Raw genomic sequence first — 27712 nt, forward strand, 5'->3', positions numbered from 1 at the left:
TAAAACATGAATCATTTCTTATATTTAAAGTTTTCCGGAAAGAAAAAAATATCCTTTTAAGACCTGGAAACAGTTTTAAGATTAAAATTTGAATAATAAATAATTCTATTTAATTAATTTATATTTAAAGATACGATACAAACTTTCGTAATTGTCGTGAAAAAGAAGTTGCAAGTATTAGAATTTGTAAATAATTAAAATCAATGTAATTATACTCTTTACAGAACAGTATACTTTTAAATACAAAGGTATTTTATGTTCTATTCATTATTGCATTTAAAGAATCGTGTTTAAATATTTGAAAGTTGCGCTACTGAATAACTTCAAACACCCAATGAATGTAAAAAAATGAGACAGTCGAGATATTTAATTATAAAATTAAGAATATGAATTTTTAGTTATGAGGATTGTTAAACATAGTTAATATTTGTTTACGACCATTGAAAATCCCAAACATTGTTAAAGTTTTCAATGTTTAAAAAATAAATTGAAATTGGTTTAGATTTTCTCATTAGTCGCTGGAATAGAATATTTAGAAACGTTTTGAATGCATGGAAATAATAATTCGATGCTTTAAACATTTTTTGAAATATCAGACAGCCTTTTATTATATTTACCAAGAAAAATAAGTTAGATTTTTAAAATATACTTTTATAGGTATAATGAAATATATAATTTGTTTCTAATTTTTGGTTTTTAATTTATTTTTCATTATTATAAACATTAGAGAATTTTGAAATCAATTTTTCAGATACACTACCAGATGGCGTCATTAGTTAGGAATTAAAATTTAATTAAACTAGTCGATTAGTTTATAATTTTGATTATATTAAATGATTGCGTTGTCAAAGAGATAACGAAAGTGCACAAAATTTCAAAACTTTTCACATGAGGAAGGAAAAAAATATCTAATAAAAATTACGTTTTTGTAAACAAGAATGAAATCAAATCAAATAAAGGCGTATAATAAGAGAGTTCAATTCATTCATAATAAGGTCAACAGAAGTTGTTGAAATCATTGATATATTTCCAAAAATAATTATAGTTAAAAGATTCTTAATCGATCTGAAAAATATTGTAAAAAGACTTTTTGACAAAGATTATTATTGGTATGAAGAGAAATTTTTAGAATTTATAACAATTGAATGAGAATTTTGAATTATATCTTTGATGGTGAATGATATGCTGAGGAAAAATAGGTAATAACATATTTATAGGAAATTAATTGTGGATTGTCATCAATATTTCTTAAAAAAATTTCGACCTTACTAGAAGCAAGTGAAGAATTGATTAAAAGTTCCATCTTAACGAGTATGAAGCTAGTCAAGCTAAATTAAGGTGTCTAATTTTTATCCTGTTAAAATCGCCAGTGTAGATTACTAAATTGTAATTATTAACGAGGTAGATAAAGTAATTGTTCATCGCGAAATGCATGTACACATGCCGATCCGCATCTACCCAACAAGACATAAAAATGGTACAAAATGTCATCACAAATTATGGAGAATGAATAAAATATGTAACGAATATGTAATATCTTCTGTATCAAATATAAATATTTCTTCATAACAATATTGCATCAACATTTTCCCATAAAGTATTGCGTGAAGTTTTCATGTTAAATAGTTCAATTTATTCTTATATTATATATTTGTGGAGTTTATTTCATTCTTATATTTAACTTAAGCTATTTTAAATCAAATTCACCTTAAATGCAGTGAGAATAGGATCCTCGCTTGTTAGGGATATCCACGCTGGGCTTGCCAAGGCTCTATATGTATGGATACGCCTCAGAGAATATCTCAGGCTGTCTGTATGTATTCCTTCTCGGCATTTAGGGCAAGTGCAGGATAACGGATGAGGTTTATCAATGACAGCACCATGGGTTAGCAATAGTTGCAATATTTCAAATTGATTGCAATGAGCCGCAAGTATTACTGGTGATATATCCGGAGAATAATCAGAGCTTTCTTCACCCGGAAGACGAGATTTGGCCCAACCATTTGCTAACATCTCACTGGTAATGCTTGGGTGGTTGATAAGCATTTCCACAATCTTATAAACACCCTCGCTAATGGCGTACAGCAAAGCATCGCCAATCTTGACATTTTCCTGCTGTAGCAAAAGTTCGACAATTTCAACATTTTCGTTGTCAGCTGCTATTTGTATTGCACTGCGGCCAAGGATGTTTGTGCAATTGACGTTGACAGGATTGGGGCCCTGGAGGCAGCGAATCATGGTGGCTTTGTCGCCCCTCTCCGCTGCTTCCAAGAAGATTCTTTCTTTGGGATCCATAGAAGGGCCGTCTTTTAAAGGTTCTAAAGGAATAGGGATACGGTGGCGGTGATGGGGAAGATTATGAGTAGCTTTCAAATTCCTGTTATTGCTGCATTTGGTCATCTTTTGGTACATTTTGTCTAACAAAATGATTGGACGCATCAGATTACGTTATCGGAGAGTTCCCAACCAGCAAGACCTGCAAAGACAACAACTGCTATTAAATTGTTTCTTCCATATCCAACAATTAAATGAATAGGAAAATAAATGAAACAAGCTAACAGATAATACTGGCATCTACAACAAGTTGTGAAGAGAGAACTTTTACGTTTGTCTTCTTTGAATTTCTCCAGATAGAACAGAAGATAAAGAACAGAGAAACTTCAATTGGAGTTGAGATTTGAGTTACGAGAAATTCTTTATTGTTAAAATATTTGCATGGTTGGCGACGTAATAGCCTAAGTCACTTATTGGTAGATTGGTATTAAAGCTGAATATAAATTGAACATTTTGGACTATTTCAAATTGAACAAAAATCATTTTCTAATTTGAACTTCTATAAATGAATCTAACTTGGGTTTTTTTCAGGTCTTATGTATTTTAATAGTTTTCACAATACTGAGATAATTGACAAAATTCGGTTTCAAATTAAATTATTACATTAAGCTGCTATCAGAATATACGGACTACATGTTAAAGCTTTCCACATAAATAGTTTTTTTTAAATGCAAAGATGTGTATTAATTTAGGAGATCAGGCCTATATTTTGATTGTTTTAAGTACATATATAATAATTCGATTAAATATTATTTATTCTGATAATTTTCTGAAGAAATCGAATCTACATTTATTGCTTTTATTTCAAATTAAATTATTTGAGATGGTATACCAGAAATTTTTAAATCATTTTGTGATCATGCTCTGATGTCTTCTGGGATAAAAAAATCATGCTACTTATATATGAGCTCCATTTAACAATTTTAACAACAATGAATTATTCTTACCTTATCCTTCTTAAGTTCTTAAGGATGAAAGTTTGAGCAGCATCATGATCCATTGCTTTTGGAAAAATTCAATTGAATGCAATTCTTATAACGAAATATTCTTCTGTATGGTTTGGAGAATGAACCTTTACGAGTAAGATCCATTATTTGGGTAAACTTGAATCATCTACTGAAGTTAAAAGAATTCTAGAAAGAAAGAAATAAGAAAATATTAATAATTTTTTATTATTTTACATGTTAAACTATATAATTTAAATCTAGAAATAATTATGATCATTATAGCAGCAGTTTCAATATTAAGATGATGATGATAACTGCTAATTGATTGGCGTTAACTGTTAACTTATAAAATGATGATAACTGTTAAAAATAGCTCAGATTATAAAAATTGATTCTAAATTGGTTTTTGAGTTCTAATAAATTAATACGAGCAGCTGTTTTATTAACACGCAAATCTTAGTCCTCTTGTATAACAAAAAATGTTCCTAAAGTGAGCGCACAAAGCAATCATGATTTTCTTGGGACTCAGAGAGGTATTATAGACGATCCTAAAGCCCACAGAATTTTAATTCCATTTGTTGCTTCTTATATGTGTGTTGCTAGGTTTTTGGTAATTGCTGACATAAAGTGAAAATAAATGTGGAAAATGAAATGAAGATAGCTGTATCCGATTTAATTGCGCAATTTGAGAAAATTTCTAGTCATCAACAGGATCATACATTATATCATGAACAATTTTTTATGAAGATTTTTTTCAATAAATTTTAAAGTGACCTAAAGTTCTCTAAAAAGCTGTTGATTATTTAGTACAAAAAAAAAACAAAAAAAAACGGAATTTTCTTGAGTTTTACATGGGGCTTCTTGGAAAAATTTGGATTCATCTAGGATACCAAGGACCAAGAAAACTAGATAATCATTAGTATAGAACAGAAAAAAAATAAGTTTGACACTCCATTAGCAGCTTATTTATCTAATTATTTTACCATCAATTTTTCAGTTTTATTTTGGCACTCGAGTTTAGGTTTTTAGTTAAGATTTGGCACAGAATAAATCTGGGAAAAAGGAAATTTTTTTAAAAATTAACTAACTTAATTGAATTAATAATTGAAGATTTTTAGTTTCTGCTTTTAGCTGATATCTATTGCTTACTATTGCAGATGCACTTTTAATGTTTTTTTTATTGCCACTTATTTTAATGCCAACGGAAAATAAAGGGTTTAAGAAAATTTTTGAGTGATAAAAAAATTAATTTAGCAATTCACTGCAATTGATAAGAAGATAAAATTCTGTTTAACTCTGTTTAACAATTCTATTATCAAATGGAAATGCACATGAATAGAAAAAAAATCCATTTACAAAAAGAATGTGTTACCTAATTAGGAAATTTATTTAATGTTAACTAGCTAATTGATGTAAAACATGAGAAAAAGAAAAAAAAAATATGTTCAATTTAGTTGCAGTAAAAAATAAGCAAAATTTTGAAAATGAAAAGAAGTCTTTGGTAATTTAAGAAGTTTAAAAAGCACTTTTTAAACGAATGATTTAAAAAAATTATTTTTTCGTAAAAAAATTTCATTTCTATCGACGTATTCTCGTATAGGAACAAGACGCTCCAGTAAAAGGATAGAAATATTCATCATAAAGGAAAGATGAGAAATCCTTACTTTACTTGGATTGCAATTGGAAAAAGGATCCTGAAATTTAGTTTACATTTTGATTAGATGGTGTCTCCGATTTCCGACGGCTATTGATTTTTCTCTTGTCAAAGGGGACTCCATTTCGAGAAACTTTTCTCATCAAACTCTGATAATCCTTCTTTATTCATGTATTAGTCAATGCTTTTATCTTTTCAGGTTCCCAGTATTATTAGACTTTCAACTTTATATCATGAATATTTCATACTTGCATAAACATTCATATAAATTCAATGCATAAAGTTGCATTATTTTAAATACTTGAGGCGCCTAATATTTCTGGCTTTTAAGAAAAATCAATATTCAAATTGTATTGAATAACAGAACATCTCAAAGTGATCTTTAAATAAATATAATGTTTTCACCTCTGTAAAAATAAAATTGTTTCCGTTGTAGTAAGTCATAGTTTTTAAGATTAAAAGAAATTTACAGCTTCATGAACTTTCAATCTGAAGTTGATAATTTTTTATTTTAAATCCTTTCCTTAACTAAGGTGCGCGTTAAATCTGTCGGGGCCAAACGCTTTCCCACTGGTGTAGTTTGGAAATTTGGAGAGGAGATTGCCAACTCAGGTGTTGCTCTTGTCATCTGACCGCGGTTCAAAATCACGAGATCCTTCCCATAATAGCCCTAGTGATGCTTTAAAATGGGACGTTAATATAACTAAACTAAACATACTTTCCTTAACAACATTAAAAATAGTTATAAAAGGCGTTATTTGATATGCTGAATTTTGCATGTTTATGCAGATGAATGATGATAATAGAAATAATACATACAGTTTTAAGAAATATTCTTCATTTTTTATATTTGAACTAGCAAATAAAAAACAATCTTTTGTCCTTTCCGCTCCTATTCCGTAAATAAATTGCTGTGTTCAATAAGCCATTGAAAGAGAAGTTTCAAATTTTCCGCCTTCACAAAATGTTCTCTTTTAGGAAAGTATTTTAGTAAATATAAAATTAATGTTTTGCTTTTGATGAATAATTTACTGATTCCGAAATCAAAATGTAGTTTGAAGTTTAATGATTTGACTGCGAGTTGGAATTCTGTTTGCTGTTTAAGTTATTTATCTGTTATCAATCAATATCTGTTCAATATCAATATCTGTTATCAATCACTATCAATATCTGTTATCAATCACTATCAATATCTGTTATCAATCAATATTAATATCTGTTATCAATCACTATCAATATCTGTTATCAATCAATATCAATATCTGTTATCAATCAATATCAATATCTGTTATTTTTGCTTCTGTTGTATTGAATAATCCAATTCAACTTTGGCTAATCCTAATTTATACGAACAAGTTGTATTTCGAATTACGGTCTCAAAACAAAATGACTATTTTCTTTTGAAAAAGGATTATTATTGAAGCGTTTTGTTATAAAATACTCATTATAAGAAGAAGAAAATTTGCTCTTTAAACTAAAGAAAACATCGTTACATGAAGGCACAGAACATACATATGAATTTTTTATCACTCAATTGCTTGACCAACACTTTAGTCTAATGACAGTGTGGCAATAGGTACACTGATAGCTTCTGGATGGTGCACACGTACCTCCGGCGATTCTGAAAGTGTCTTCAAGTAATTAATGACCAATTTGATGCGCAAGGGGTTATCCAATGACTGAATCATTCAGTATAATCAGATTTGCGGCAGGAATCAGATTGTAGCAGTTAGGTATTGTAGGTATGCATCCAATTGATGTTTGTGCATCAATTGGATGCATACCTACCAAACACCTCTTCAGCGTCGCTATTCTGATGCTGAAGGGGTGTTTGGTAAGGCATTGTCTATAATAACCGTATGTGTTTTCCGGGCCTCAAAGTGTTAAGGGAAGATGCATAATATTATAATAATGTATTGGCCTTCAGCGTATTTTGTGGTAAATGGCGGTAATCAAGATCAAGACTTATGAATCTTTTAAATGATTAATTAATAAACGTAGTAATCTATATTGGAATAAAAATATATCATGGATTTTAGCAGACCACTAGGCAATCAATATCTTGTACTTAGTTTAATTACATGCTTTTGAATCCTTGAGACAGCACTTATAAATTGTGAAGTACTTTAATATTTTAGCGGCATGGTTTAAAATTTAGCTAATAGTAAAAGTCGTTAAGTGAAACTGACAGAAATTTTTAGGACTTAGTTTTGATTTTTTTAAGATACTGAAGTTTAAAATGTTTCAAATTTAATGAACTTGTATCCTATAATTAGTGTCTTAACTTTTTAATATTAATTTCTTGACATATTTGTATTTTGATTTCATAGCTGAATAATTGTTAGCTTTATTACTAAAAATTATTTCAGCTTTCAAAGCTGAAATAATTGTTAATCGGCTTTTATATGCTTGCTTTGCTTTGCGAATTTGTTTTGAATTTTTATATTTTACAATGCATACAGTGTGATTCTGTGCCTGAACTTGTGCAATGTTATGCTTATGTTTCTGTTTGCTTTGTATTCTCCTTATATTTGTATTCATGAGTTTAAATTCCTTGCTTGCCTTATTTAGTGTCTTACATTATCTGGAACAGAGTAAGTAAAGAAAGAAATATTATTGCCTTCAGCTTTTTCTTTTTTTAACTGCTCAGGCTTTAATTGTCCACTCTAAAATATATGCAGACCGGTGCTAAGATCTTTCATTTTTCAGTACAATATTATCTTGATGGAGATGATAAGACAGACTGATAATGGTCTGTTTTTATATTTAATTCCTCATCTCTTAAAAAGATTCTTCGTTTAATTTATTCATTCGTACAGCATTCATTTCATTCAATCGTCTATAACTAATGATAAAACTCTATTCATCATTTAAAAGGAAGGAAGAAATATTGAATCACTTGCATTTTAGTACTTCACTTTCAAAATTGCAGAAAGCTTCACCGGAAAGCAAAAGCAATCTCTTATAAATAACTGATCGAAAAATCAATTGAAATGATAAGACTAAGACGATCAATCAAAAACAAGATGCAAAGGATCCAAATAAAAAAGAAAGAAAAGTTAAATCTCCAGATTGCTTTAATTTATTTTAAAACGAATGAAACATCCTTACTTTCCTCACACGAAGAGCAAGATGAAAGAAACAGAACTATTATTCCAAGAATAATTCACGAGTTATTAATCGGATTAAAGCAGATCTAAAGTATTCCGAGAAGTTTTGGAGAAAACGGTAATTATTTGTCCAGGTTTAGTTTTCTGGTTGTAGCCAGGAAAATAAATTATCCTGGAGTTTAAAAAAATGAAATTAAAAAAAATTGTGATTTTTTTTCTTTAGAAAGAATGGCTACACTTTCTCTGTCTATTTCAAAATTTATGTAAAAAAAAAATTCGAAAAACTGTTTTCATACGCATGTTCTTAGCAATATATATATTTTTATTTCAGCAAATGTTTTGGAACGAAATATAAGCCTGGTGTATGAAAAATGTGAACAATTTTTAGACTGCAAATTTATAAGAGATAGCCCATTTGTGATTCATTTTCTGAATAATAAAAATTCAGGACATTGAAAATATTGCCGCATTGAAAAAAAGGCAGTCGACTCTCCATCGCCGAATGATCATAACGCTGATCTCATAATCAAGAGTTTGTAAGTTCGAATCCCGCTAGAGACAATGCGGTTCACAGTTTGTATAAATATTTAATCCTCTTATTTTATGTTTCCCTTTATTTCATGTTCCAGAAGATTCTGGACTTCTTTAGTTCACCAGACAAGTATTCTGGACTTTTCTTACTGTCTCCAGAAAAGTATTCTGGAACTTTCCCTGTTAGAATAAAAGCAGAAGATTTGTCTGTCACTTTGTTTTCAGTTCTCAGTTGAGTTAATAAATTGGATTAGCTCTACTTCTTGTGTGTGTCATTGCTTTCCACACTAAAGTATCTACGTGACAATATTTAAACTCTTAAATTATAGTGAACGCGTGTGTTATTGAATGTTCACCTAAAAATCAAATAATTTTTGAAATAATTATTTATTTTAATGGAAGAATGAAGCAAGATAATTTTAAGTCAAAACGTAGAGAATTCCTCGAAACTATCCAAAATATTTTTTAAACAAATATCTCATAAAAGTATGACGAAGCACTATCCGACTGAAAACAAAAAATTATTATGTATAACAATCCTTAATTTTGAAGGTAAATTTCGCTCAAATATTTCTAAAATATCTACGGAAAACAAACAAATCCGCAATCTACTTTGAAATACTACAGCTGTTGAATTCAGCATGTAAAAGCTATCAGCAGAAAAGATTCAAATTTGACTCGAAAGCATAATTGTATAAAATAGAAATGGTACATAAAAACTGAGCCGAGACTGTTTAGAAGTAAGTTTTTCACCTCGATTTCATTTTTAAAATTTTTTTATAGTATCTTTATTAATCTTTATTAAAAATCCGGAATCTTAGCGCCAGAAAGCTTCTGGTTTCTGTGACATCTTATCTAAAATTGTTTTTAAACGATTTCAATTGACAGCTCTTTCAATTGACAGAAATAAAAAAAAATATTAATTAAAAATAGTCAAGAACTGAAAATAAACATTAGCTTTGAAATATTTAAGACAAACAAAAGCAGGTATTTACACATTTCTTAGTAATATCAACGTATTACTAAGAAATCTGCAAATATTTGTATTTGTGTTTGAGAGATTGCATTGTTTACGAATGTTAGACAAAGCAGGAGTTCCATTTCAGAAGTAAATATTTCACCTCGATTTCATTTCTTTTAAAATATTATAATATCTTCATTAAAAATCTGGAAACATCAAGATAATTTCAGACAGTTCCTGACTTCGATAATCTCGTATCTGAAGTTATTTTCAAACGATCCTAATTAACAGCTCTTATCAGAAATAAAAAAAATAATATTAATTAAAAATAGTCAAGGACTGAAAATAAACATTAGCTTTGAAATATTTAAGACAAACAAAAGCAGGTATTTACACATTTTTTAGTAATATCAACGTATTACTAAGAAATTTGTAAATATCTGCATTTGTGTTTGAGAGATAGAATTGTTTACGAATGTTGAAACTGAAGCTCCTACTCCTGCTAAGTAAAGTAAGACAAATGAAGTCGATGAGGAGTGAATTTCCTTTATAGCCTCATTATTTCTTACTATACAGTAGAATGATAAGTGTAGGATCAGTCACTTCGCCTTTGTTATTTTCGTAGTTGAGAAAATAATGACCTTCATCGATTGTATGAAGGTTAAAGAAAAAAAAAAGAGACGATAAAAAATTATTATACATATTAAGGAGACGATGTTTATTCATTCCCATAATCATACATACTTGCTAGTATATTCATGCCGCTCGTAAAGTCTTTATACTCATGTCATAAAGCTTTAGATGCCACGATGAAATCCTAAACATGCTTATAATATACAAGTGACTTTAATAAACCTTTTTTCTGTGTTAGTATTAATTTTTTAAAAAAGCACTTCAAACTAAAAAAAAATTAAGCTCATCACTTAAGTAGATTTGGAACATCAATGGAATATGTATAAATGTTTGCTTTGGGAAAAATGTTCAATTTTCATAGCATGTTTCATATTGCATTCATAAAAAACATTTTTCCCTCAGTACATATAAATCCAATTAGTAAATTAACCTATTTAATAAATTTAAGCTGCTTAAAAAAATCTTGCAAGGGAAGCATTTTCATTATTCTTTTTTTGTCTAAAGTTTACAGAACCAGCCGGATATGGTAGAAGATTTAACATGAACGAGAAAAATGAACAAATTTGTTCCATCAAACTCCTCACCTAAATTTCACTTTCAAACCCACCATAGGTATTTAAAGTTTGAATAATCAATTATGTAATTGTAAATCAATATAAAACCGAAAGGAAAGCTTAAGTAGGACAAAAGTTTCGGTAAACTTTGGATGCATCCAGCTTTTCATTCGTTCATTAATTTTCTAAGAAGATAAGAGAGGCGTTGTCTCTGAATATCCGTTTACTCTTTCAATAAGACCTTAAGAGATTAATTATCATCTTCTCTTGAGTGTTTAATCGTTATTTAGGTTACGACCTTTTGTGTCTCCAAACTATTTCCATTTCCTCACGAAAGATGCTGCCTTAATGACATAAACATTCATCTCAAGTACCTTACCGCTGTCAAACATACGAGAGGAACTCATTACAGTAAGAAAATGAGAAGCGAACAACTCAGTTATAAAAGGAAATTATGGAGGGCATAATAAGGCTCTAGAATTAAGAAGCTTTTGTTGACGATAATAAAGGTCGACTGCCAGCACTCATTTTAAAGCAAATAAACAGACGTTTCACATTTTAATAATGGTCCTAGTGGGTAGTTTAGAACAATAAAGAACGGCAAGCATTAACCGTTGAAATGAAATTGTATATTTCATAGATGTCTATTTAGTGTCTTTTCTAATTAGTATCTAAAATTATACTGAGTATCATAAAGATTCAGCTGTATCGATAGCTAATTAAAGATTCATCTATATCGATAGCTAAATACAATAAACAAAAACTGAGAAACGAAATAAGAAAGACAAATGATAACTTTGAACTTGAAGGACAATTTGTGAAGTCCACACATAGGCGTGAAAGTTCAGTTCTAAAATTAAAGAAAAAAAAGTTTTTAGAAAAGCTCACTTTCCTTAATGAGCTAAAGCGTAAAATAGAATTTCTTAATCAAAATCTGGAATCAAAGCAAAAATTGTAAAATCTCAAGATGTTCTCAGAAAATTGAAATTTTAATCATATTTACAACATTTTACTGTTCATAAATGTTAAAGGAATCTAATTTTCAATGAACCATGAAGAAGTTTCTTTAAACTCATTATGTTTTAGTTTCCTTTTTGCAACTTGTTCATTGCCACAGCCTTTTACGAATTTTGTTTTGATTTCCAGAATTCTAATAAAAATATCTGTTATGTTATTTTTTACATAACTAAAAAATATCCTATAAAAATATTTTATTTTTATCAATTTCTTTTGTCTGATTTTTAATATATTTCATAATATTCATTATAATAATGATGGAATCCTGTAATCAATTATTCTACATTTTATTACCTAATGATACCTCTCGTATTAAATAAGAATCAAATAAAATTAAGTGATTAAGTAATCATTGATTTCTGAAAAATATTAAAATATATCATAAATGTTATATCAAATATAATTTTATATATCATTAAAATATTGTATTGTTTGCAGGAACACTCATTTTTTTAGAGTTTTAAAAGAAGAAATATCTGAAATTTTACCGAAAAAGTCACATAATTGGAATTTTTTTTTTTTGAAAAATTCTAACTCATCAAAAAATGAGTAAAAATCGATTTCCTGATTCGATATCTACAAATATGAAACCGGGAAAGTTGAGTAAATGCAAGATACGCGAAAGAGTCAGAATAATCTCTAAAAATTAAGAAACCTTAGATTATTACATGAAGATCCACTTTAGAAATCAAGCTATGAACAAATAATTGCGAGTAATGAACCTACTTTTATAGATGTAGATTTCTGAAATTTTATCTCAATTAGCTGTGATTAATGACGCATCGTTCTAGATACACGCATCTTGAAAATTTAATTGCAATGATAAAAGTGAATTTTAGTGTGCACCCAGCTGCGCCAACAATGCCAAGTCGCCAATAAAGATGGCGGACAAAATAAACAAATACTTCCGCGGAACAGTTACGGTTACTATTTCCCGCCATCTAATTAGAACTTTTTACTGATAAGTATTTTTTTTTCATACTGCCCGGTGCCTTCGGCATCTGTAGAAGGCATCGGGCAGGATTTTTTAACTTAAAAAAACATCCTACGGCTTCGCTAGCAGCGGGAGCGGGAACCTAGTAGCTTCGCTAGCACATTGAACATAAAGACTGTGTGGAAAACAGAAACAGTACATAACCAAGAGAAAAGAAAAAACGGAGAAATAAGCAATCGGAACATTCTCCATACAAAATTTCAAACAAACATACTTTCCCCACCTTCATCAACATGTAAAAAAATATATTCCACTCACCCTCCATCCATTCTGCCGGTTCGATATCAAACCATTCTCAATACAAAATTTCAAACAAGCATCCTTTCCTAATTTCATTAACTCGTAAAATATATATGTATGCATATTTAACTCGCCCTTCATCCATTCTACAGGTTCGAAATAATCCCGACATAACAAATTATGAAGGGAATCAACCGTTATAACACCAAAAGAATTACGAGAACTGAGAAGAATTCCATTTGCAGCTGTCTTTGAAAGTGAGAATGCAAACGATTTTTTTAAAGCGAATACTGACAATTAAAAATTGCAAAAGAATAAATATTTTCTGTTCGTATTCCCATTAAAAAAAGAAAGAAGAAAATAACTTTTAATTATAAGCTTAAATTTCTTTATTTAATAAATTTTAATTATAATAAAGAACAAAAGTAAAATCTTTAATCGATATTTTTTTAATATTTTTAATTTAACATTTTTCATAATTTAATTGTAGTTTAAGTACAACTCAACCATTGCAAAAAGTAGTAAACAAAACAGCAGTACGGTTGCTATAAGAGGGATCCGATGGGTTGCAATATTGGCGACAATCGGCTGGTGCACATTAATCTTCACTTAGGCCATTGCAATTAACAGGATTTTTGCATTTTTTAAACAGTAATATGTAAATATACATAAACGAGTTTAAGGGATAAAAAATACAATAAAATTAATTTTAAATCAAAATTTTAAATTAATTTACATTAATAATTATTTAGTTAGTGCTTCTTCTTTAAAAACTGTTCCATTTCCGTTAAATTGTAAAAAGGAATTTGATTTATTGATTAATCTTTCCGAATTATTTTATAAGGCAAAACTGTAAGCTATATCTAAAACGAAAATAAAAGTAAGTTGTTGAAATCTAAAAGAAAATCGTCTTAAGTGTTCTTAAATGGAAGATCTTGTTTAGTTGTGAAAAAAAAATCCATAATTGCAAGTATAATGATATACAAAACGAACGGAGCCATTTTCTCCTCGAATATTTTGCATCTAAGTGTAAAGAAAACTCGGAACCCTTCCCACTGTCTGATTCAACCGAAAATTTAAAACATATCTATAATTTTAATATTAGGATTGCATATATTAATTTTTTACCTTGCTGAAGTTTTGAATTATTGTGTTCACTCAAACATAAAAAAAATTAATGATGGACTTCCAATTTTGTGACAAATCAGTTCAAAATTTGACATATATCTGTAATATGGGTGGTAAAATAACATACCATATTTCATCCATTCAATTCAGGGTGATTTTAAGAAAGTTTCTTGACCTCATGGTACAGACGGTCACATAGGGGATGGATTTATCGTAAGCGTACGTCGCTCGAAATTTCACAGAATCTTACAATTTGGGAGTAAAGACCCTCTACCAAATTTTATTTCCTCAACTCGAGATTTTGATGAATCTTGTTTCAAATACTGTGGAAATTTTTACTTTCTCGGATTCGAAGTATAGAACGTGTTTTGTAGTCATTAAACATTTTGAACTCGAGATTTTGCTGAATCATGTTTCAAATATTGTGGAAATTTTTACTTTCTCGGATTCGAAGTATAGAACGTGTTTTGTAGTCATTAAACATTTTGAACTCGAGATTTTGATGAATCTTGTTTCAAATACTGTGGAAATTTTTACTTTCTCGGATTCGAAGTATAGAGCGTGTTTTGCAATCATCAAACATTTTGAACTCGAGATTTTGATGAATTTTCACATTTCACACCTCTCTGAGTCTGAAAAATTTATTTTTGGGATTATGTTTGTATCTTGTCTGTCTGTCTCAACTCAATACTGCTTTGAGCTAGACAGTTGAAATCTAGTGTATTGAATGACGACCCAATTTGTAGATTTATATTAAATTTTGAACGAAATCCATTCACAGGAAATCTGTCTGGCTGTTCCAGAACAAGTAAACTCAATAACCACGAAACACAAAGAGCTAATCATATAAAATTTGGTACACAGGTTAATACTTAAAATATAGATATCTTATGAAATTTAGAGCGACATCCGTCAAATGGTTAACCGTCTGTCGTTCAGTCATTTCGCGTTCATGCAAATGCAATAACTCATAAAAGCACAATTACTTAAATGGATGAAATTCAGTATGTTATCTTATGACTGCAATTTTAGTATTATTTTGGTGTTAATCGACCAAAAAAAGAGTCCAAAATACAAATAATCTCAATATCAGATTCATGGATTCAGTAAAAATGCTAGAATCACTCAAAACATATATATTTTGTAACTACTATTCGCCAATACCATGCAAGATATTCGCAACCTTATCCAAGGTTTACAATTTTATGCGGATGACCTTTATTGGAGAGTATGCCAGAAAGTTTCGGGGACACCATTTCCACAGGTTTATTTTAGTGATTTTGTTCACATATAGATAAGCAGGCAAAGAGTTAGTCATGTATCATACAAAATTTTGCTTTAGATTCCAGGAGGTCTCGAATGTGAAAATTTATGAAAATCTGGTGGTTAAATTTGTGAGGATTATATAACTTTCTCTTTGTATGCTTAGAATATGAAAAAATAAAAATCTGGCTAAGCCTTTAAACAGCATACTGAAATGAACGACTTGAGAAACTCGCCAACTCTCTACTCGCGTCTTTCTTATTTACGAGAATTATATTTCAGATAATATAAATACTAAATAATTTAATTCCATTTCCAAATCTTGTTCAAAGAGGAAAATACTACCCTTAACTGCTTTTAGAATTTTTATTTGAAATATCTTTCTTTTCTTTTTCTTTATTGCTTTCATTTACTAAAACCTTTTCTACGAAAGAGAAAGACGCAAGGGGGGGGGGGCAGGATGACATCTCATCGACTTTGATCTGACGCCAAATGAACGCCATCAAGAAAATATGGAAAATCAGCAGATGGTTTCATTTCGCATTCTTTTGTAAAGGAAGTTATGCTTCGAACCAATCATTTTAGTTTGAGAGTACACTTATTAATTCCTTTAGATTGCTCGTTAGTTTCGTAAGTTTATTTAATGGGCCTCAAAATACTTAAATTAGTTAAATTCTAGTTTGAATAATCATCCACTAAATGATTCCTTATTCTGCATTTATCTATACAATAATGAATTGTTGCAAATATATAATTCAGCGAGTGGTCTTCATTCATGTTGTTATAGCAAAATATATCAGTGATGGAATAATGATTTCTAAAGCCCTTTGTATTACTGTTTGTGTTAAATTATTCAAAAGCAAACAGTTGTAGAGTTATAAGTGATATGAAAAGTAATTAATTAAAAGATTCAGAAACTGAATAACAGCTTACAATAGAAATGGCATTTTCATAAACAATACTTATACATATCGCCAGAATCAGTTATGCAGCTACTACAGTTTAAAAAAATTCATAAACTTTGATGAAGAAGCCTTAAATGCTATAGAATTAAACCAAACGTTTAAAGTGAATGACACTGAGATGGATAAATGCACTTAACTCAAACTGTAACAGATAAGGAACTAAGCCGCCATTGAAACAAAGCCAGCTATATAATTTTCTTTTTCTTTGGATTTTATATTTAATCTTCTTTTTAACTAATATTTCTGCAGTAAATTTGTAAATTAAAAAAAATGTTTTAAGGCTAAATTAAGACAATTTATAAGATTATTTTTTGCTTAACAACAAAACAACGCTGCTATATAATTTTCCCTTTCTTTGGATTTTATCTTTGATCTTCTTTTTAACTAATACTCTATAATAAATTTATGAGTTCTTAAAAGATATTTTAAAACTAATTTTTTGCAATTTTTGATATTTTTTGCTTATCAATGGCATTATATTTCAAACTGTTTCGTACAAATACTTATTGTTAATAAAACAAACATTATGAATAAAATTTAGTTTTTTTTTAAATTAAAAATTTAAAAAAAAATACAGAAAAGGCATGAAATGGTAGAACATCATCGAAGAAGCTGAATTTTGGATTTGCTGATACACTGAAATTCTTCAAACAATGACAGTAAATTTCCGTTGTTCTTATGATTGTACGAGTGAAAATTACAGTAGTGTAAGTTTGTCCTCTTCTTTAAATTTTAATTTAAAATAAAAAACCATTGCATGATTTCATTTGAATCTTTATATTAAATTCGAATAAAAGAGACTTAAAAATGACAATATTAAAATACTTTTTTCTTCGATTGATGATACAATGCTATTTTAGATGCCTCAATTTCTTAAAAACAAAGGAAATGTGACTTACACCACTGTAGATGTAACCGTCTATTTTATATAATTTGTAATAGCATTTGGAATGATGTACATTAAACAAAGTTTAATATTACATCATTAGGAAAAGCGAAAGTAGAAAGAAAATCTAGGAAAAAGGGAAAATGCAAGCATTCGTAGAATGAAGGTAATTAAAAAATAACAATCCCTTAATTATTGTAATAAAAATGTTTTCATAATTTGAGCATTGTTTATTGCTGAATCAATAACTACACACCACAAAGAAAGGCCAATTTTCAAAGTAAATCTTGGAGACGAAACTATTGTATATTCTGAGATATATTCGTGTTTTTATAAAAATGCCCAATGAATAGTTAGTTATAAGATTAGTTTCCCATTTCCATTTTTTCTCGCTTTTAAGCGTTTAAGCTACTGATATTTTGAATTAATGTACGACAAAATTTTTATAATATTTCAACTATTGTTCGTTTAATGTTTAACTCAAACTTGTTTAAAATCCTACAATTTTATTTCATCCTTTTTACAAGATTTTTTTTCTATATTTTTATTCTTTTGAAATACTATTTATTAAACTAAATACATATGCATAAGAAATAAGTTCTATGAATTTTTTGTAATTATGTTTAAAAAATATCAGTAGCTTATCTTCAATTAAATCAAAAAATTTATTCGTAATTTCATGATAACAATTCATGATAACAATAAATTCACACCAAAGAAGTCATTTCCGTCCAGCTTAGATTAGCGATAAATTGAATTTTTAAGAAATTTCATAATCATTAGAATTTTTCAAACTTCCGTGTCGCAGAGAAATATGGAGGAAGCTAGTAAAATTTGATTCCAAGTGGTTTTCTCAAATTATGAGATAGTAATTTCTTAATGCAAGGTTTATTTGATCCATGGTGTTGTGGCGCATTAGAAGAAATTTTTAACCCAATTTGAAAAATTATGGTAACATGCAATGATGCTCAAGGAAATAATTTGAAATTTAATTTTTCATTTCTAATGTATTGTAGATTCGAATTTCGTTCTTAAAGACATGATAAGGTAGATTTTAATACATACTTTAAAGGTAGTTTTTGGCATACTTAAGATAGTTTATATTGTGTTTTATAATTTGACATAAGTTGATGTGTAATGCCTTAATTAGGGATGACTTAGTTCTCAGTTTAGTTTAGCTACATTAACGTCCCGTCTTAAAGAAACACGAGGGCTATTTTGGGTTGGACCTAGTAAGGTTGAACCATAGTCAGCAAACTAGAACGACACCTGAGTTAGCGCCCCCCTCTCCAAGCTTCCGCACCACCCAGCGGTATGACGTTCGGTCCTCGCGGGCTTGGCGTGCACCAGGCCCATATACACGATGGCTCTGCAGTGGATTCGTGTCTTAAACCTGAAGCCTCCCGGTTCCGAAACTGAGACCTTAACCACCAGGCCACCGCCTCCCGGGGGGAATTTCAGATTATATAGAAAGAGTCAAATTTGGGAGACTTGATCCTAACAAAGTAATTTCATCGAACAAAGGTTGTTATAAGTACCTTTACGAAATTACTACAGTAGTTGAATATTTACGTCAGCTTCAATCTACCTAGCTGATTAAAGTACTGTGTTTAGTTGGGATTTATTTTTGGTGTGGTAAAATTAATAGACAATATGACAACTCAAACATTCCTGCAGAAATATTGCTATAGCAACCTTAGTCATGATTGTTTACACAATTTTTACTATTTTTGGTTTATAAGTTATGCACGAGAACATTTATTTCAAAATAATAATATGAAAGACAAAAGTATTTCTATTTAGAATGATACCTTCAAATGATCATCTTGGGTCATGTTTCTTTATACTTAAGTAGGACCCTAGATGATTTCATGTAATATATTTACTTCAAATTTAAGTGAAATATTATTCTAGCTTTTCATTCTTAAAAACTGTTTTTTATATTGATAACAACCAAAATATGCGAGAAATATATGAAAAATTAAAACTATGGTCAAGTTTCCCTGCTGGTCTCATATAAATAAAATAGATGAAATACAAGAATCTCTTGCCATATAATTATATTTAATGGTATAAAAAATTAAAAACCTCATAAAAAAGAGTTAAAAAATTTGATCATAGAATATAAGACGTTCGATTGTAAAATTATTTTTCCTAAATATTGATCGGATCTTTACATTCTGCCACTCCCAAACCATTAAAATCAAATATAATGGTTAGAAAGTATTCGTATTTTTTAATGACTTTTAAATTACTTCGACTTCTCTCAATACCTTTCAGATCTACATCATCAAGGATTCTATACGTTTCAGAGAATTACCTGTCGGTCGACTTCAATTTAAAACCGTTACGGCGAAACCCATTTGTAAAATAAGGGCCAACTCCAATCGCGTGTTTCCCGTCTCAGAAAGCGCCATTCCCCTTATTACTGTTTAGAATAATTGTCAACGTCGTCTGCATAAATTCCTGAGAAGTATTTAAGACGCTGCTCCATTAAATTACATTTTCAGAGCCGAACGGTTGTGTTAAAATTGAAGTAATTTTAGAGTCATTTGCCAAGTTTTAGAATGTTATAGTTGTCATTCGGCTCATATACTGACTCGCTGGAATTCTTATGAGGGATGTAATAGTTGTTATTACCAAAGCTAATGTCTAGTCGAAAAATCGATTATGTTTGACGGAATAAATATTTTGGTGGAGGTGCATAAATCTTTACAAACAAATCCTTGGCTTAAAGTTTTCTACAAATTTCAAAATATTGAAGTTCGAGCATGGAAGTTTAGAATAAGGATTACAGAATTACAAGAGCAAAGCAAAGGTTTCTCCCTTATTGTTTCTATTAATAGACTCTTTCTTTGACAGAATTTCTTTGACACGAGTCGTTTTAGGAAAGGAAATATTAGGTATCTTTGAAAAGAATGCGCAGTATTAAGGATTTTATTCCTTCGTTCGTAGTATGAGAATCAAAGCGTCAGCAATTTTAGAGTGCGTTTTAGAAGTAATTAAATGAAAAAGTGGGATTTAGATCAGGAAATAAGAGAATATTTTAGAACAAAGAAACATGAGCAAAGTTAAATAGTGGGAAATTAATCAAGATTTAAATTAGATTAAGGATTATCATTACATATACCTATATTTATTAATGACAAAATTATATTTAATAAATGTTGTAAACGATTTCAATTTACTTTTTTCTTAAAACCGAGATCCTCTCTGTGATTTACATTAAGAACTCGAGAATTATGAGGGTTTAGGAATGGAGATAGTAGTATTAAGAATGTAACTTCTTATATTGTTTGACTTCTAACTTCCCGTTTTCTTACACTGTGGGGTAACATTAAATTTTTCTTCTTCTTGCAAGACGCGAATGTAAAGATGAAACTAGCACAGCCCACTTGACATGTATCACAGAAACATTAACTGATTCCATTCAAAAATCTGCTATTTATCTTCCTATTCTCTTCTTTTCTCTACTTTTAATTGAAAACTTTATTAAATTATTCAATGAAACATTGATAAATATTTAAAATAAATTGAACAAGTAATATAATTTTTTTTTAAATTCAATTCCTGCTTAGGTCAACAAAGAAAATTTTTATTTTAGTTACTTTTTATTAAATAATTATCAAAAAAATTATTAATTATCAAAAAGCTATTGATTTTCGAAAGAATTGAACTCGCACTCATCACCTTCGCGTCAAAAATACTGAAATCCTTGCATTTTACCGATTGAGCTACTGTCTTTTGATTTTAACTTTCATTACAAACTGATAAAGCTCTGTTTAAAGTATTAAAAATGAATTAATTTTAATGACTGAATTAATATTTGAGAAAACTTTATTAACATCAAGTGCCATCCACTACAAGTTTAAAAAAATGTATTTGGACTTGAGTGGATGAATAAAAAGTATTTTATTAGCGATTGAAAATTTGAACAAGATACATAAATATATATAGGGAGAGTGTGAACTAATTGTAGGAATTGAAAAAAAATTAAGTTAAATTCTCAATTTGACTTCTTTTCGGTCTCTTATTTTCAAAGTGATGCTACATGCATATCTGAGAGATTTAATGAAAGCTATAAAATCATTCAAATTTTATTTTAGTTAATACGTCAAAAAATTGGGTTATTATAACATGCGTTTTTCCACGAAGAATTGTCAGTGGTTGTAATCAAATAAAATTGTTTTTATTTGTTTAACTTACTTAACGAGACTGCAATTTGAAGTAAACTATATATAACAGTAATAAAACCATCCATAGTTTTCATATATTCTTCGAACTTGTTAAGGAAATTAATATAAGAAGATGGTTTCAGTAACAAAAAACAACAGCTTGAAACTTAAATAAAATTGAGCTGGAATATTGATGAAATTTTCTCGGTTTAAATTTCATAATATTATTGATCATTATCAAATTTAAATTGCATTTTGGCCTTTTATAATTGCGATCAATGAAATTATGAAAAATGGTGATGATCGTAAAAATGATGCTGTGATTTTTCAAATTAATTCATTGTTAACAAGAAAATCCATTATCAAGCAAAAAATTATGTTTGATTTCTCAAGGCAAAGTCATTTAAAATGAGCATTTAATCTCCGAAAAATAGTAAGTAAAACAAAACTCAGTTAGTTACTCTTATATGATAAATATTTTCCGTTCATACTTACTTTTTAAACATCATATTAGTAGGTAATTAAATTTTAGGATATATTGCACTCTTCACAGCAGAATAAAAAAAGACGAACAAAAGTCTCATAATGATTAAATTAGTGCGCCTTGTGTAGTTGTGTAAATGCCATGGCCTATCCTACATTGAATATTGATGCGTTTCGACATAATTTAAACTATAGTTTATTTTGAAAAATTTAATTATTATTCAATAAAAAGCAATAATTAGATTTTTGGGCCGATGTATGTTTTAACTAAGAAATTGCTGATTTTTAAAAGTTTTAATTAAAAATAAAATTTTAAAATATATGTCTTTAAAGTATATGTCGATTATTTTTCTTGCATTTCTTATTCTTCTTATTATGATCCATTTAAGGTAGGCGATGTCGATTTTTGGCGAAATTAGGAAATTGTTTTATTTAATATTCTTAAAAAGTTTCTTTATAAAGCCGTTCAAATTTTGTTTCTAAGTTTATTTTTGGGGAAATTACATTGTTTTTTTAAATTTATATTTACATACATTTGAATGCTGTTTTACATCTTTAGATACCATTTTCTCAGATTCTTATCTTTGAGCGAATTTTCTAACAAAAAACATCAAAAATTTTCTGTATAATCTGTAGTTCCCGAACTAGATAATAAGTAATCTATCAATTTATAAATATTTTATGGTTGGTTTAGAGCTTCATAATGTGAAGAAAATAGAAAATTTTGTGTCATTTATCCTTCGAACTCCAATATTTAAATAATGGATATAAATACCGATTATTTTTCAGTTCAGGAACTAAATAATATATTTTCTTAAGCTATATGCAAACTTTTAAGTAAATAATTTGATAAGCCTTGATTTTTTGTTTTATATCTTTTTTTTTAACCAAAAAAGAATTTTTTTCCAATTTCTAAAAATACATTTCCCCCTTCACAGGTATATTTTGATTTCAAAGATACTTTTTTACTTTATTTTTAATGCAAATATTAAAATAATATAACTAGGTTCGAATATTCTTTAAAAAATTCATCCCGAACATAGTAAAATACCTTAACTGCGATGATTTTTAAGCGAATCATAAAAGTATGAAATAAATACACATATAGGGATGTTATTTTCGTATTTATTTACCAAAAAATTTAATCGCACTATATTATTTAGCCAATTTCTTCTTATAAATAATCCTCCTACATTTCTTATTTATATTCTAATTTTAAATTACCAATTTTTTTCCGGTTGTAAAAAGTTAAAGATTAATAATCTAAATCTTTACACATCTCTAGATTCATAGTTTCCTAAAGGCATAGTAAAATGAAAGCTTCTGGTAATTTTTTATATGTTTTTTTATATTTCAAAGAAAACAACAATATCTGAACATTTTTATTTCACAAGAAGTTCTATTAAAAATATGAAAAATAAAGATAGAAGTTATGAAGAAGGTTTATGTTTACTAAGATTACTACTAATATGCGATATTACTTTTAAAGCAATGGCATATGACTAAACTATACAAACTAAAAATAAATACATTTCGAGTGAATAAATGGTCATGACATTTAATATTGAAAAATATCGCAGTAGAGATTTTATTGAAGAAAAATATCATTTTAAACTGCAACGATGCTTTAGTTACTTTTTTTGTCAATATTTTGACCGTAGAGCTGTAGTCTCTTCATCCTAAGGTTGAAATCATAAGCACGAGTTTATGGTATTACCGAAGAACTTCATCTGCAAGAGTCATATCTAGAGTTTCGGTTATAGAGATTTTATAGCTTAGCTGGGTGTTAGTGTTCGAGGATACGCGCCTGTCTTATAACTGTAATAATGCACGTCTGGGCTATAACTGTTGAGAACTTCCCAAGAAGTGGGTTAATGGTGACCTCTTCGGTTCTTCAGACATCAGTTTACAGCGAATTTACGCTTTAGACTCCTCTAAGCATATTAGTGTCTAATATAATCTGTTGTTCACGCTCAATACTTGATAAATCAGATAAATCCATATTTTTAATAAAAATAATGTTGTTCCATATTATACTTGAGCTTTCAGTTTTCTAGGTCACAACTTGAAGCACTACTTGCACCTGTTTTGATAATTTTTAGTGAAAATTTTTCAAAATATGGTTTCTGTTTCCTTTTTTCACGAGTTAAAAAAAATCAAGCATTATTAACTTAAATCCTTCTTTCTGCTTCAGGCCAGTATTTTATTTTATTTTGGTAAGTATACTTCTAAAATAAACTGAAAAAGTTGTTTAAAACATTTTTCATATGACAAAGAGAAATAAAATGAAGCAAATACAAATTATTTTCAGGTGTTTTCTCACTTAGTATTGTTAATGATGCATCTTAAAAAAAATGTGCGCATGTGATGGATTAAAAATATTTTATGGTGTTTCATTGTTTGATTCGGCTTAAATTGGAGGCAAATAACACATTTATCAATGCAGAACATTAAGTGACGCTTCCTACAAATTTACATTTTGCCCTTTTTTTTTTTTTTTTGTACTTGTTACCTTGCATTGCATTTTTTAATCGTATATTTTAAATCATCGCAAAAAAATGATACATTACCTTACATTTTCCCATTTTTGCCTTCAATTATATATTTTATTGTGCATGTGATTACCATATACGAAGTGTTGTAAGGTCGAGTTACTTCCACTCCACAAACTGCCCGAATCTCATACAGAAGGTGAGTCCCATCATTGGTAATGAACATGGGCATTTCATTACTGACCTTTAGAATTTCATCCACAGTTTCGTCCTTCCTGCTGTCGCGATGATGTTCATTGATATCACTCTGGATGCTTAAGTAGTTCGGGTATAACTACGATGTGGTTATTTTAGTGGATATTACAGTAAGTATACAAAAACAGCTGATTATGTCAAGAGTGAATAATGCAAACTAAAATAAAACATGTATCTTTACAGCTTTGAAAACAAGCTCCAAGAATATCAAACAGACGAATTTCAACAATTAGGTTTTTAAACTAATTAATCACACAGTAGATTGCGTTGGGTTCACGTAGAAATAATATAATTTCCTCAGGTTTTTTTTATATAAGCAACTTTTTATAAAGCATAATGTGCTAGGTCAATGAAGAATGGCAGATTTAAATTCGAAAAAATAAAATACATTTATTAAATTGTAAAAAAATAAGTGAAAATATCAATATGGATTATCTTGTTTCAAAATTTCACTAATGATATTTTATCCACTTAACATAACAGACATACTCTTAAGTACAGTAACACTAAGTATTATATAAACCAAAATTTAAAATTATCTTTAAGGTCGACACCACTGCAAATATATTGTGATTGATAAACTCCTATAGATATTCATTTGAGCAGCCTAAAGTTCCCTTGATCATTTCCACTTTTAATCTATAGAATATAGCAGGAAAAACAGAAGAAAACTTCTTATATTTTGACATAAACGCAGACAGTCATATTTATGTTAACATACTATCAAAGAAGTATTAGAAATCTCAGTCAGGGCAGGGCGGAGTTTCAAAACATATCCTGAGGGTCGCCAAATTTCATTGTCTTCAAATTTTTATATCGGAGAAACTTTCAAGACAACCGATCACATGGTTCCTTTGAAATGAAAACTGACTTGATAAATGATTTGACTGACTTTGCCTTGAAAACAATCTCTTCAGTCAGGAATATCCGCATTGGACGGCGATCTCCATATGTGAAGACGTGGGAACATCAAGACACCAGCTGGCGGACAGCCACACGGTTCTTCGGACATCCAAATTATCAACAAGGATGTTGTCTCAACTGCAGTCCGTGTATCTCTTCAGTGTAAGATTCAACTAATCTTTCGGCGCGTTTCTAGGTCCAAGGACTAGCTACATCTCTCCAGCCTGGAGTCTGTAACCGTACCATATTTATACCCAAAATCTCTCTTAACCCCGCACCATGGAATAGGCAAGACATAATCTTTGAAACCGGTCATGGCTCATTCCTTTCACACGTCAAGCAATTTCATATCAAATATTCTGAACAATGTAGCTGTAGGTAAGTGGGCTTATGATCTCGAACGAATCTGACGGAGCAACGTGATGATAAGCAAAATATCTAAAACCAAAACTAGAAATCTTGTGTAGCTTCTGCAAGATAACGAAGATCTGATTTCCCCAGACATAATAACAGAATAATTTGTTTCATCGACTTTCTCAATCAAACCCTTTTCCAATGTTTTTAAAATCAAAATCCATAAATTTATATCCCACTAAACACTTATAGTTGTATTATATTGTACATGGTAGTTGCTATGTTATTTTGTGTTCTGTATGTAAACTTTAACATGCATTTTTCCCTCAATAAAACTTTTAACAAATACCTATTCAACTGACAAGGAATTCCAGTGATTCCAAGTTCGGGATATTCTGTGATGAAAAATATATATATATATATATATATATATATATATGCAAAACCTGACATATCGGCCGTCGAAGTTGTCACCTAGTTTGTGTCGTCTCGGCAGTCTCTGAAAATCATGGAAAATACTAATCTCTCTCTTGAGAGTCACGCACGGGCTTTAAAAACTTCAAAATCTATCAAAAATAGCTCGAATCTCACTTGTCAAAAAAAAAAATATCTTTTAATCTTACTGAAAATCATATTGGGCCATGTATTCCTAAACCGGAGTCTTTTTTAATCAATTACAGCTTGTCAATTTAAAACTCACACTCGCAAGATGCAGGTGTCCAAAGGGTCAACGATCAAATTTTAAAGACGAGAAAGTATCTCAAACTCAAAACTAAACAGCGGGGGCTCAAAGTAAAGAGTGACCTCATAAAAGGATCTCCCAGAAATTGGAGTCTTCATCGGAAGCAGATCCATTAAGAGATTACAGTAGCAAAACTGACCTTTTACACACAGTAAGAATTCAAAGGTTAAAAGGAGAGAATATATCACACTTGTGGCTGTGCGTAGGATGAGGGAGCAACCCTATTCTCTTTCGTATTTTTAGGTTACAACAACAGCATTAACTATTTATTTTAAAACGTTCAAAAAAGAAATACATAAGTAGGGTTTGAAAGTGAAAGAATTAAAAAAAAAATTCTTATCTAAATATAAATTTTACAAAAAAGCACAAAATAAGTATTGAATAATAAAAATGTATTAAAGTGATTTTAGTCAAATAAAAATCAATTTCAGTTATAATATTTCAAAACAACGCCTTCAATCTGCAACTCGTATTAAAAATTTAATAAAGATCGAGTTCGGAAAAAAATGAAAATAGTAGAAGAAATTAAATTTTATTTTCTTTGCGATTTTTTAGTTTCTTTCTTTCGTAGTATTTTGCAGAAGAAGGTAAGAATATTTAGTCTCTCTCCTATAAAACTGTATTATAATCCATTTCACACAATACAGTTTTACGAAATTTTTATAGATTTACTGTTACGGAATAGAGTAGATTTACTTTTTTATAAAAATATAAATTATGAGTTCTGAGATTTGAGTGTATCTGTACTTCCCATTGACCAACCACATATGAAGAACTTATTTTTTTTATTTTCTACTTGGAGGTAAAATAAATGCACTGTACTTTGAGTTAATTCAAATTCTTCTCTTTTTAAGAAATCCGAAAGATGTGGATTTCTTTTGTGCCTAATAAAAAGATATAGTCTAATACGTGAATGAGTAAAAATACGAATCTCTCGCTCATTTAAAATTTCTTAAGCATTCATGAATGAACTGCCATTTATGAATAAATTGCATGAATTAAATTCAAAAGTTCCCTTATATAGTCATCTTATAGAGGAAGGATTAATATTCCAACACCATTCTTCATTGCAGGACAAATGTTCATTGGCT

At 29.2% G+C, this 27712-nt stretch overlaps 1 protein-coding gene across 4 annotated transcripts in view; it reads right to left on the reverse strand.

The window, feature by feature from the left end:
* The window catches only part of LOC129961056 (transient-receptor-potential-like protein), a 263627-nt gene that overhangs the window by 62553 nt on the left and 173362 nt on the right, over positions 1 to 27712 (reverse strand). For all 4 annotated transcript variants that reach the window (XM_056074861.1, XM_056074865.1, XM_056074862.1 and 1 more), the window contains exons 3-4: positions 3282 to 3467; positions 1708 to 2476 (exon numbers count right to left, since the gene is read on the reverse strand). In XM_056074861.1, coding sequence (XP_055930836.1) covers positions 1708 to 2439 — 732 coding nt within the window. In that variant the 5' untranslated portion in view covers positions 2440 to 2476; positions 3282 to 3467. The remainder of the gene's footprint in view (positions 1 to 1707; positions 2477 to 3281; positions 3468 to 27712) is intronic.

Source organism: Argiope bruennichi, chromosome X2 (assembly GCF_947563725.1).
Source record: "Argiope bruennichi chromosome X2, qqArgBrue1.1, whole genome shotgun sequence".
Lineage (NCBI taxonomy): Eukaryota > Metazoa > Arthropoda > Arachnida > Araneae > Araneidae > Argiope > Argiope bruennichi.